Source organism: Scyliorhinus torazame, chromosome 19 (assembly GCF_047496885.1).
Source record: "Scyliorhinus torazame isolate Kashiwa2021f chromosome 19, sScyTor2.1, whole genome shotgun sequence".
NCBI lineage: Eukaryota > Metazoa > Chordata > Chondrichthyes > Carcharhiniformes > Scyliorhinidae > Scyliorhinus > Scyliorhinus torazame.
Genome location: NC_092725.1, coordinates 145,094,649 through 145,108,013, shown reverse-complemented (window position 1 = coordinate 145,108,013; position 13,365 = coordinate 145,094,649). Strand labels below are relative to the sequence as shown.

The window sequence follows — 13,365 nt, the reverse complement described above, 5'->3', positions numbered from 1 at the left end:
TGCCTGTCCCGCCGGCGTAAATTAGAGTACCTATTTACCGGCGGGACAAGGCGGCGTGGGCGGGCTCCGGGGTCCTGGGGGGGGCGCGGGGCGATCTGACCCCGGGGGGTGCCCCCACGGTGGCCTGGCCCGCGATCGGGGCCCACCGATCCGCGGGCGGGCCTGTGCCGTGGGGGCACTCTTTCCCTTCCGCCTCCGCAACGGTCTCCACCATGGCGGAGGCGGAAGAGACTCCCTCCACTGCGCATGCGCGGGAAACTGTCAGCGGCCGCTGACGCTCCCGCGCATGCGCCGCCTCGACATGTCATTTCCGCGCCAGCTGGCGGGGCATCAAAGGCCGTTTCCGACAGCTGACGGGGCGGAAATCCCTCCGGCGCCGGCCCATCCCCTCAATGTTGGGGGCTCGGCCCCCAAAGATGCGGAGCATTCCGCACCTTTGGGACGGCGCAATGCCCGTCTGATTGGCGCCGTTTTGGGCTCCAGTCGGCAGACATTGCGCCGTTTGGGGAGAATTTCGCCCCTGATGTCCCTTTGGCAAAACCATGCTGACTATCCTGGATTAATCCCGGCCTCTCCAAGCGGAGATTAATTCTGTCCCTCAAAATATTTTCCAGTAGTTTCCCTACTCACTGGTCAGTAATTTCCTTCTTGAATAATGGCCCCACATTAGCTGTGAGCACAGGGGCGACAGTGAGCACAGGGGTGACAGTGAGCACAGGGGTGACAGTGAGCACAGGGGCAGCAGTGAGCACAGGGGTGACAGTGAGTACAGGGGTGACAGTGAGCACAGGGGCAGCAGTGAGCACAGGGGTGACAGTGAGCACAGGGGCAGCAGTGAGCACAGGGGCAGCAGTGAGCACAGGGGCGGCAGTGAGCACAGGGGCAGCTGTGAGCACAGGGGCGACAGTGAGCACAGGGGCGACAGTGAGCACAGGGGCAGCAGTGAGCACAGGGGCAGCAGTGAGCACAGGGGCAGCAGTGAGCACAGGGATAGCAGTGAGCACAGGGGTGACAGTGAGCACAGGGGCGGTAGTGAGCACAGGGGCAGCAGTGAGCACAGGAGTGACAGTGAGCACAGGGGCGGCAGTGAGCACAGGGGTGACAGTGAGCACAGGGGTGACAGTGAGCACAGGGGCGGCAGTGAGCACAGGGGTGACAGTGAGCACAGGGGCGGCAGTGAGCACAGGGGTGACAGTGAGCACAGGGGTGACAGTGAGCACAGGGGCAGCAGTGAGCACAGGGGCAGCAGTGAGCACAGTGGCAGCAGTGAGCACAGGGGCAGTAGTGAGCACAGGGGGGACAGTGAGCACAGGGGCAGCAGTGAGCACAGGGGCAGCAGTGAGCACAGGGGCGACAGTGAGCACAGGGGCGGCAGTGAGCACAGGGGTGACAGTGAGCACAGGGGCAGCAGTGAGCACAGGGGCAGCAGTGAGCACAGGGGCAGCAGTGAGCACAGGGGCAGCAGTGAGCACAGGGGCGACAGTGAGCACAGGGGCGGCAGTGAGCACAGGGGCAGCAGTGAGAACAGGGGTGACAGTGAGCACAGGGGCAGCAGTGAGCACAGGGGCGGCAGTGAGCACAGGGGTGACAGTGAGCACAGGGGCAGCAGTGAGCACAGGGGCAGCAGTGAGCACAGGGGTGACATGTGAGCACAGGGGTGACAGTGAGCACAGGGGCGACAGTGAGCACAGGGGCGACAGTGAGCACAGGGGGGACAGTGAGCACAGGGGTGGCAGTGAGCACAGGGGCGACAGTGAGCACAGGGGTGACAGTGAGCACAGGGGGGACAGTGGGCACAGGGGTGACAGTGAGCACAGGGGCAGCAGTGAGCACAGGGGCGACAGTGAGCACAGGGGCAGCAGTTAGCACAGGGGCGGCAGTGAGCACAGGGGCAGCAGTGAGCAGCGGGGCAGCAGTGAGCACAGGGGCAGCAGTGAGCACAGGCGTGACAGTGAGCACAGGGGCAGCAGTGAGCACAGGGGCAGCAGTGAGCACAGGGGTGACAGTGAGCACAGGGGTGACAGTGAGCACAGGGGCAGCAGTGAGCACAGGGGCAGCAGTGAGCACAGGGGCAGCAGTGAGCACAGGGGCGGCAGTGAGCACAGGGGGGCAGTGAGCACAGGGGCAGCAGTGAGCACAGGGGTGACAGTGAGCACAGGGGCGACAGTGAGCACAGGGGCAGCAGTGAGCACAGGGGCAGCAGTGAGCACAGGGGCGACAGTGAGCATAGGGGTGACAGTGAGCACAGGGGCAGCAGTGAGCACAGGGGCGACAGTGAGCACAGGGGCAGCAGTGAGCACAGGGGCGGTAGTGAGCACAGGGGTGACTGTGAGCACAGGGGCAGCAGTGAGCACAGGGGCGACAGTGAGCACAGGGGCAGCAGTGAGCACAAGGGCAGCAGTGTGCACAGGGGCAGCAGTGAGCACAGGGGTGACAGTGAGCACAGGGGCAGCAGTGAGCACAGGGGCAGCAGTGAGCACAGGGGTGACAGTGAGCACAGGGGTGACAGTGAGCACAGGGGCAGCAGTGAGCACAGGGGCAGCAGTGAGCACAGGGGCGACAGTGAGCACAGGGGCAGCAGTGAGCACAGGGGCGGCAGTGAGCACAGGGGCGGCAGTGAGCACAGGGGTGACAGTGAGCACAGGGGCGACAGTGAGCACAGGGGCGACAGTGAGCACAGAGGGGACAGTGAGCACAGGGGCGGCAGTGAGCACAGGGGCGAAAGTGAGCACAGGGGTGACAGTGAGCACAGGGGGGACAGTGAGCACAGGGGTGACAGTGAGCACAGGGGCAGCAGTGAGCACAGGGGCAGCAGTGAGCACAGGGGCGGCAGTGAGCACAGGGGCAGCAGTGAGCAGCGGGGCAGCAGTGAGCACAGGGGCAGCAGTGAGCACAGGGGTGACAGTGAGCACAGGGGCAGCAGTGAGCACAGGGGCAGCAGTGAGCACAGGGGCGGCAGTGAGCACAGGGGCAGCAGTGAGCAGCGGGGCAGCAGTGAGCACAGGGGCAGCAGTGAGCACAGGGGCGACAGTGAGCACAGGGGCAGCAGTGAGCACAGGGGCAGCAGTGAGCACAGGGGGGCAGTGAGCACAGGGGCTGCAGTGAGCACAGGGGTGACAGTGAGCACAGGGGCGACAGTGAGCACAGGGACAGCAGTGAGCACAGGGGCAGCAGTGAGCACAGGGGCGACAGTGAGCACAGGGGTGACAGTGAGCACTGGGGCAGCAGTGAGCACAGGGGCGACAGTGAGCACAGGGGCAGCAGTGAGCACAGGGCCGGCAGTGAGCACAGGGGTGACAATGAGCACAGGGGCAGCAGTGAGCACAGGGGCGACAGTGAGCACAGGGGCAGCAGTGAGCACAGGGGCAGCAGTGAGCACAGGGGCAGCAGTGAGCAGCGGGGCAGCAGTGAGCACAGGGGCAGCAGTAAGCACAGGGGCAGCAGTGAGCACAGGGGCAGCAGTGAGCACAGGGGCAGCAGTAAGCACAGGGGCGACAGTGAGCACAGGGGCAGCAGTGAGCACAGGGGTGACAGTGAGCACAGGGGTGACAGTGAGCACAGGGGCAGCAGTGAGCACAGCGGTGACAGTGAGCACAGGGGCAGCAGTGAGCACAGGGGTGGCAGTGAGCACAGGGGGGACAGTGAGCACAGGGGCAGCAGTGAGCACAGGGGCAGCAGTGAGCACAGGGGCAGCAGTGAGCACAGGGGCGGCAGTGAGCACAGGGGTGACAGTGAGCACAGGGGTGACAGTGAGCACAGGGGCAGCAGTGAGCACAGGGGCAGCAGTGAGCACAGGGGCAGCAGTGAGCACAGGGGCAGCAGTAAGCACAGGGGCGACAGTGAGCACAGGGGCAGCAGTGAGCACAGGGGTGACAGTGAGCACAGGGGTGACAGTGAGCACAGGGGCAGCAGTGAGCACAGCGGTGACAGTGAGCACAGGGGCGGCAGTGAGCACAGGGGCAGCAGTGAGCACAGGGGCGGCAGTGAGCACAGGGGTGGCAGTGAGCACAGGGGCGGCAGTGAGCACAGGGGCAGCAGTGAGCAGAGGGGGGACAGTGAGCACAGGGGCAGCAGTGAGCACAGGGGCAGCAGTGAGCACAGGGGCAGCAGTAAGCACAGGGGCAGCAGTGAGCACAGGGGCAGCAGTGAGCACAGGGGTGACAGTGAGCACAGGGGCAGCAGTGAGCACAGCGGTGACAGTGAGCACAGGGGCAGCAGTGAGCACAGGGGTGACAGTGAGAACAGGGGTGACAGTGAGCACAGGGGCGACAGTGAGCACAGGGGCGACAGTGAGCACAGGGGCGGCAGTGAGCACAGGGGCGACAGTGAGCACAGTGGCAGCAGTGAGCACAGGGGCAGCAGTGAGCACAGGGGCAGCAGTGAGCACAGGGGGAGCAGTGAGCACAGGGGCAGCAGTGAGCACAGGGGCAGCAGTGAGCACAGGGGTGACAGTGAGCACAGGGGTGACAGTGAGCACAGGGGCAGCAGTGAGCACAGGGGCAGCAGTGAGCACAGGGGCAGCAGTGAGCACAGGGGCAGCAGTGAGCACAGGGGTGACAGTGAGCACACGGGCGGCAGTGAGCACAGGGGCAGCAGTGAGCACAGGGGTGACAGTGAGCACAGGGGTGACAGTGAGCACAGGGGCAGCAGTGAGCTCAGGGGCAGCAGTGAGCACAGGGGTGACAGTGAGCACAGGGGCAGCAGTGAGCACAGGGGCAGCAGTGAGCACAGGGGTGACAGTGAGCACAGGGGCAGCAGTGAGCACAGGGGCAGCAGTGAGCAGCGGGGCAGCAGTGAGCACAGGGGCAGCAGTGAGCACAGGGGTGACAGTGAGCACAGGGGTGACAGTGAGCACAGGGGCAGCAGTGAGCACAGGGGCAGCAGTGAGCACATGGGTGACAGTGAGCACAGGGGTGACAGTGAGCACAGGGGCAGCAGTGAGCACAGGGGCAGCAGTGAGCACAGGGGCGACAGTGAGCACATGGGTGACAATGAGCACAGGGGAGCAGTGAGCACAGCGGCAGCAGTGAGCACAGGGGCAGCAGTGAGCACAGGGGCAGCAGTGAGCACAGGGGTGACAGTGAGCACAGGGGTGACAGTGAGCACAGGGGCAGCAGTGAGCACAGGGGCAGCAGTGAGCACAGCGGCAGCAGTGAGCACAGGGGCAGCAGTGAGCACAGGGGCAGCAGTGAGCACGGGCAGCAGTGAGCACAGGGGTGACAGTGAGCACAGGGGTGACAGTGAGCACAGGGGTGACAGTGAGCACAGGGGCTGCAGTGAGCACAGGGGCAGCAGTGAGCACAGGGGCAGCAGTGAGCACAGGGGTGACAGTGAGCACAGGGGCGACAGTGAGCACAGGGGTGACAGTGAGCACAGGGGCAGCAGTGAGCACAGGGGCAGCAGTGAGCACAGGGGCGGCAGTGAGCACAGGGGCAGCAGTGAGCACAGGGGCGGCAGTGAGCACAGGGGTGACAGTGAGCACAGGGGCAGCAGTGAGCACAGGGGCTGCAGTGAGCACAGGGGCAGCAGTGAGCACAGGGGCAGCAGTGAGCACAGGGGCGGCAGTGAGCACAGGGGCAGCAGTGAGCACAGGGGTGACAGTGAGCACAGGGGCGGCAGTGAGCACAGGGGTGACAGTGAGCACAGGGGCAGCAGTGAGCACAGGGGCTGCAGTGAGCACAGGGGCAGCAGTGAGCACAGGGGCAGCAGTGAGCACAGGGGCGGCAGTGAGCACAGGGGCAGCAGTGAGCACAGGGGCGACAGTGAGCACAGGGGCAGCAGTGAGCACAGGGGCGGCAGTGAGCACAGGGGTGACAGTGAGCACAGGGGCGGCAGTGAGCACAGGGGCAGCAGTGAGCACAGGGGCGGCAGTGAGCACAGGGGCGGCAGTGAGCACAGGGGCAGCAGTGAGCACAGGGGTGACAGTGAGCACAGGGGCAGCAGTGAGCACAGGGGCAGCAGTGAGCACAGGGGTGACAGTGAGCACAGGGGCGACAGTGAGCACAGGGGCAGCAGTGAGCACAGGGGCGGCAGTGAGCACAGGGGTGACAGTGAGCACAGGGGCAGCAGTGAGCACAGGGGCGGCAGTGAGCACAGGGGCAGCAGTGAGCACAGGGGTGACAGTGAGCACAGGGGCAGCAGTGAGCACAGGGGCGACAGTGAGCACAGGGGTGACAGTGAGCACAGGGGCAGCAGTGAGCACAGGGGCAGCAGTGAGCACAGGGGCAGCAGTGAGCACAGGGGCGGCAGTGAGCACAGGGGTGACAGTGAGCACAGGGGCAGCAGTGAGCACAGGGGCAGCAGTGAGCACAGGGGCGACAGTGAGCACAGGGGCAGCAGTGAGCACAGGGGCGGCAGTGAGCACAGGGGCAGCAGTGAGCACAGGGGCGGCAGTGAGCACAGGGGCAGCAGTGAGCACAGGGGTGACAGTGAGCACAGGGGCGACAGTGAGCACAGGGGCAGCAGTGAGCACAGGGGCGGCAGTGAGCACAGGGGCAGCAGTGAGCACAGGGGTGACAGTGAGCACAGGGGCGACAGTGAGCACAGGGGCGGCAGTGAGCACAGGGGCAGCAGTGAGCCCAGGGGTGACAGTGAGCACAGGGGTGACAGTGAGCACAGGGGCGACAGTGAGCACAGGGGCGACAGTGAGCACAGGGGCGGCAGTGAGCACAGGGGCGACAGTGAGCACAGGGGCAGCAGTGAGCACAGGGGCAGCAGTGAGCACAGGGGTGACAGTGAGCACAGGGGCAGCAGTGAGCACAGGGGCAGCAGTGAGCACAGGGGCGACAGTGAGCACAGGGGCAGCAGTGCGCACAGGGGCGGCAGTGAGCACAGGGGCAGCAGTGCGCACAGGGGCGGCAGTGAGCACAGGGGCAGCAGTGCGCACAGGGGTGGCAGGTGAATGTCACGTGGGAGGAGTGCATTAGATTAGTCAAGTCTGGAGATAACCAAAAACGTGGAACAAAGACATCTGGAAATGTTTTATTTCCTATCTGCATTAACTGTAAGTCAGCTATTAGATTTGTAATACGCAGATGTGACATTGACTTATGCAGGAGTGAGTTTGCAAGTTCACCAGACTTAGTTCATCTCACTTCACAAGGCAGCTGAACAACTAATTGACAATTACAGATTGTGAGTATCACATATTCCAAGTAGGGAGTCAGTTAACTCAGTTGGCTACAGTGTGGGGCAGAAAGTTGCCAACAGCATTGGTTCGATTTCCATACTGGCTGTAATAGATGATGGAGGCTTACCTTGTCCCAGACTTCGTGTGGAGCACTGCTGCTGAATTTATATAACTAATGTGTTTCTCTCTCATGGGGCGAAATTCTCCCCAAACGGCGCGATGTCCGCCGACTGGCGCTCAAAACGCCGCAAATCAGACGGGCATTGCGCCGCCCCAAAGGTGCGGAATGCTCCGCATCTTTGGGGGCCGAGCCCCAACATTGAGGGGCTAGGCCGACGCCGGAGGAATTTCCGCCCCGCCAGCTGGCGGAAACGGCCTTTGGTGCCCCGCCAGCTGGCGCGGAAATGACATCTCCGGGGCGGCACATGCGCGGGAGCGTCAGCGGCCGCTGACAGTTTCCCGCACATGCGCAGTGGAGGGAGTCTCTTCTGCCTCCGCCATGGTGGAGACCGTGGCGAAGGCGGAAGGGAAAGAGTGCCCCCACGGCACAGGCCCGCCCGCGGATCGCTGGGCCCCGATCGCGGGCCAGGCCACCGTGGGGGCACCCCCCGGGGCCAGATCGCCCCGCGCCCCCCCCCCAGGACCCCAGAGCCCGCCCACGCCGCCTTGTCCCGCCGGTCAGGTAGGTGGTTTAATTTACGCTGGCGGGACATCCGGGCTGGAGAATCGACTGGGGGGGCCGCCAACCAGCGCGGCGCGATTCCCGCCCCCGCCGAATCTCTGGTGCCGGAGACTTCGGCAACCGGCGGGGCGGGATTCACGCCAGCCCCCGGCGATTCTCCGACCCGGCGGGGGCGGGATTCACGCCAGCCCCCGGCGATTCTCCGACCCGGCGGGGGGTTGGAGAATCTCGCCCATGATGAGAGATGCCTATGTGGTCCTTTGTAGACTGCAGCTAATTACCACAGGTCAATATTTGGGTAACATCAGTGAGCACTAATGCTCTTGGGATACTTCCTGCAACAATGGAGACATCAGCCTTTAATTTCCTTTATTTCAATTGTATTATTTCTGGCTCTATTCCGGTTGCAGAACTATATTTCAGTTATATGCAGAGCTGTCAGGTTGGAACTGCCAGATCTCCAACACCAACACAATAGACAAAAATATGATGCTTCCATGTGATTTTCAACATTTTTCAGTTTGCAATGTTATTTTTGGTTGTTCTTTTCTCCTGGGTGGAATGGGTAAGGAGAGGGAATGAAAGGCATCTTTGTGCCTGGACCAAGGAAGACGCACTCAGTCTCCCGAGCCGATGTCGCTCCAGCATGCTGCTGGCTGCAGAATTACTGAGGGAAACTCGACATTGAACTTTACTGTATCTACACCTTATGAAACTGCCTTCTTAGTTGGAGCTGCTCGCTGTGAGGGAAATACAAGGTAAATTCATCAAAATAAATGAGTAAAAACAAATGCGATGACAAGGGAAAAACTGCCAGTGTAACTGCTTCACCGAGTGTCATCATCCACGGCAAAACGTGAAGGATTTCACACATACCTTTGAACCTGCAGTGATTCCTGAGGAAGTAGAGACAGATCTCGTCAGTGGCTGCATTTCTCTGGCTGCCTGTGAGTGGAGACTGCGAAGTGGCATTCATTCCTGAAAAAACACAGCAAAGGATTAGGGGCGGGATTCTCCGCAATCGGCGCGATGTCCGCCGACCGGCGCGAATCAGTCCGGCATCACGCCGCCCCAAAGGTGCGGAATTCTCCGCATCTTGAGGGGCCGAGCCCTCACCTTGAGGGGCTAGGCCCGCGCCGGACTGATTTCTGCCCCGCCAGCTGGCGCGGAAATTACTTTGCCGTGCGGCGCATGCGCGGGAGCGTCAGTGGCCGCTCACGGCATCCCCACGCAGGCGCAGTGGAGGGGGTCTCTTCCGCCTCCGCCATAGTGGAGGCCGTTGCGGAGGCGGAAGGGAAAGAGTGTCCCCACGGCACAGGCCCGCCCGCGGATCGGTGGGCCCCGATCGCGGGCCAGGCCACCGTGGGGGCCCCCCCCCGGGGCCAGATCGCCCCGCGCCCCCCCCAGGACCCCGGAGCCCACCCGCGCCGCCTTGTCCCGCCGGTAAGAGAGGTGGTTTGATTCTCGCCGGCGGGACAGGCATTCCAGCAGCAGGACTTCGGCCCATCCGGGCCGGAGAATCGCCGGGGGGGGCCCGCCAACTGGCACGGCGCGATTCCCACCCCCGCCGAATATCCGGTGCCGGAGAATTCGGCAACCGGCGGGGGTGGGATTCACGGGCGAAATTCTCCCGAAACGGCGCGATGTCCGCCGACTGGCGCCCAAAACGGCGCCAATCAGATGGGCATCGCGCCACCCCAAAGGTGCAGAATGCTCCACGTCTTTGGGGGACGAGCCCCAACATTGAGGGGCTAGGCCTATGCCGGAGGAATTTCCGCCCCGCCAGCTGCCGGAACGGCCTTTGGTGCCCCGCCAGCTGGCGCGGAAATGACATCTCGGGGCGGCGCATGCGCGGGAGCGTTAGCGGCCGCTGACAGTTTCCCGCGCATGCGCAGTGGAGGGAGCCTTTTCCGCCTCCGCCATGGTGGAGACCGTTGCGGAGGCTGAAGTGAAAGAGTGCCCCCACGGCACAGGCCCGCCCGCGGATCGGTGGGCCCCGATCGCGGGCCAGACCACCGTGGGGGCACCCCCCGGGGCCAGATCACCCCGCGCTCCCCCCAGGACCCCAGAGCCCGCCCACGTCGCCTTGTCCCGCCGTTCAAAAGGTGGTTTAATCCACGCCGGCGGGACAGGCAATTTATCGGCGGGACTTCGGCCCATCCTGGCCGGAGAATCGAGCGGGGGGGGCCCGCCAATCGGCGCGGCCCGATTCCCGCCCCTGCCGAATATCCGGTGCCGGAGACTTCGGCAACCGGCGGGGGCGGGATTCACGCCAGCCCCCGGCGATTCTCCGACCCGGCGGGGGGTCGGAGAATCTCACTCCCGGTCTTTAGCTTTGACAAAGAGTCATCTGGACTCGAAACATTTGCTTTTTTCTCTCCCTACAGATGCTGCCAGACCTGCTGAGATTTTCCAGCATTTTCTTTTTGGTTTCAGATTCCAGCATCCGCAGTAATTTGAACAAAGAACAAAGTACGAAGAACAAAGGAAAGTACAGCACAGGAACAGGCCCTCCCATTTGCTTTTACATTTGTGAGCTGGCTGGATAACTTTTCTCTGTGGCGCAATCTGAGATTGAGAGTCAACTGCCATGGGGTTGGGAGCCAGTTAGGTGAAGCGTTGCCAAATCAGACTGGCACTTGCGGCAATGCAAGCCTTAAATTGCTAATGCCTGGGTACTGCGCCCCTCTGGAACATCCCTTAATCATCCTTTTCCTCCTCCCTGAAATTCAGTCCCGTGTGTTTTCTCGGTGCAGTTCAGGGGATTTAGTAAGAGAAGAAATTTAAGCTAATGTTACCTGTTTCCTTAACAGCCAGTTCAAAGTGGCAGGAGCCAGTGAGCAGGGCACACCTGAGGGCACACCTGAGGGCACACCTGAGGGCACACCTGTCCAGACAGCTGTAGTCATGTATCCCAGTGAAAGGCAGGAAGTGAGTGTTTTATACATGTGGACATCAGTGTGGCTGGATGAAGGAAGGCCAAAGTCACTTCTGCCATCCCGCTAGTTGCATAATAAAATGATAATGAAGTTTTTGGTAAATCATAGCAATCAGTCTTTACTGATTAATCTGTAACAGATCCATATTTGGGGCAAAGGAAACTTCAGCATTGGAACCATTGGGAACCTCAAACGTCCATCCAATATTATACATTTTCTGATTCAATATTTTGCTCCGATAATGCGGGATTACCTAGTATCCACTTAATTACTATTTAACTACAGGGAAGACCACTTTCTAGCTCAATCCAACCCAACTGATCTCCACACATTCACATTCCGCAGCAGGGAAACTGAGGCCAATTGTAGCATTTCTACTGGCACCCTCCCAAGAAACAAAAAACAGTAAAAACTGAGAAATAGCAATACTGGTCCACGCTGTTTATTCCTATTGGGCGTCTGAATTCAGCTAACTCAGTATTGGCCCAGGACTGAATCTGGCACCATTAGGGCTCGAAATAATGTTCGGAATGTAAATCAGGGCAATTTAATGGGAAAGATTAGAAATAAATTGGGATTATATTCTCACCATCTGCGCAGAGTGCTTGCTTAATGTGGCGCCTGTTCTGATAGATCAGTTGCAGGTTACGCATTACATTTTCATCCAAACTAAATTTCTTGAGAAGGGTACTGGCATCTTTGCTATGGAAACTGTGGGAACGTCGACATTCAGCCCCAAATTTACAGTTTCCTGAAGCGAAGTATAAGCAAATATGGAGCTTATTGCAGGTGTCTTTGTGTGTGCAGTTTCCAAATCGAGCATCCTCACTTCCTCTGTTGTAATGCAGGCAAACCTGGAAAAGGAAAGATTTCAAATTCAATGCTAAAAATAAACTGAAGGAGACAAAAGTAGTAAGTCTTTTGAGGACATTTTTGAACTCCTCAATTGAAGGAAATTAGACTTCTATATGTACAGGGTCCCTACACATTGCAACATCAATTAAATAGCATGAGTTGGATGCAGGGTAAAACTCAGGGAAAATCTACCCTACTACACACTGGAGAGTTTATTATGAACTCTTTCAAACAATAGAGGAAACTAGCTCGTTTCTTAAAAGTAGACTTAGAAACATAGAAAATAGAAGCAGGAGGAGGCCATTCGGCCCTTCGAGCCTGCCCCGCCATTTATTATGATCATGGCTGATCATCAAGTTCATTACCCTGATCTCTCCTCCCCTCCCATATCCCTTGATCCCTTTAGCCCCAAGAACTATATCTAATTCCTTCTTGAACCACACAACTTTTTGGCCTCAGCTACTTTCTGTGGGAGTGAATTCCACAGATTCACCGCTCTCTGGGTGAAGAAATTTCTCCTCACCTCAGTCCTAAAAGGTTTACCCCTTATCCTCAAACTATGTCCCCCTAGTTCTGGATCTTCCACCATTGGGAACATTCTTTCTGAATCTACCCTGCCTAATCCTGTTAGAATTTTATAAGTTATGAGATCCCCTCTCAGTCTTCTAAACTCCAATGAGTATAGTCCTAACCGACTTCATCTCTCCTCATATGACAGTCCCGCCATCCCAGGAATCAGTCTGGTAAACCTTCGCTGCTCTCCCTCCACAGCAAGAACATCCTTCCTCAGATAAGGACACCAAAACTGCCCACAATACCCCAGGTGTGGCCTCACCAATGCCCTTTACAATTGCAGTAAAACATCCCTATTCCTATACACAAATCCTCTCGCTGTGAAGGCCAACATACCATTTGCCTTCTTTCCTGCCTGCTGTACCTGCGCGCTTACTTTCAGCGACTGATGCACGAGGACACCAAGGTCTCGCCGGGGGCTGGCGTGAATCCCGCCCCTGCCGGTTGCCGAAGTCTCCGGCACCGGATATTCGGCGGGGGCGGGAAACGCGCCGCGCTGGTTGGCGTGCCCCCCCGCTCGATTCTCCGGCCCAGATGGGCCGAAGTCCCGCCGCTAAAATGCCTGTCCCGCCGACGTAAATTAAACCACCTACCTTACCACCGGGACAAGGCGGCGCGGGCGGGCTCCGGGGTCCTGGGGGGGGGCGCGGAGCGATCTGACCCCGGGGGGGTGCCCCCACGGTGGCCTGGCCCGCGATCGGGGCCCACCGATCCGCGGGAGGGTCTGTGCCATGGGGGCACTCTTTCCCTTCCGCCTCCGCCACGGTCTCCACCATGGCGGAGGCAGAAGAGACTCCCTCCACTGCGCATGCGTGGGAAGCTGTCAGCGATCGCTGACGCTCCCGCGCCGCCCGGAGATGTCATTTCCGCGCCAGCTGGCGGGGCACCAAAGGCCTTTTCCGCCAGCTGGCGGGGCGGAAATTTGTCCGGCGCCGACCAAGCCTCTCAATGCTGGGGCTCGGTCCCCAAAAATGCGGAGCATTCCGCACCTTTGGGGCGGCGCGATGCCCGTCTGATTTGCGCCGTTTTGGATGCCAGTCGGCGGACATCGCGCCGTTTCCGGAGAATTTCGCCTAATATATTTAATTCCCTCGTCCAAATCATTAATATATAATGTGAACAGTTGGGGTCCCAGCACAGATCCCTGCAGTACCTCACTAGTCACTGCCTGCCAATCAAAACAATTC

At 60.2% G+C, this 13,365-nt stretch overlaps 1 protein-coding gene across 2 annotated transcripts in view; it reads right to left on the bottom strand.

Moving 5' to 3' along the window:
• Positions 1 to 13,365, bottom strand: part of LOC140396583 (protein mono-ADP-ribosyltransferase PARP12-like) — a 101,077-nt gene that overhangs the window by 41,461 nt on the left and 46,251 nt on the right. For both annotated transcript variants that reach the window (XM_072485370.1, XM_072485371.1), the window contains exons 3-4: positions 11,340 to 11,604; positions 8,688 to 8,789 (exon numbers count right to left, since the gene is read on the bottom strand). In XM_072485370.1, coding sequence (XP_072341471.1) covers positions 8,688 to 8,789; positions 11,340 to 11,604 — 367 coding nt within the window. The remainder of the gene's footprint in view (positions 1 to 8,687; positions 8,790 to 11,339; positions 11,605 to 13,365) is intronic.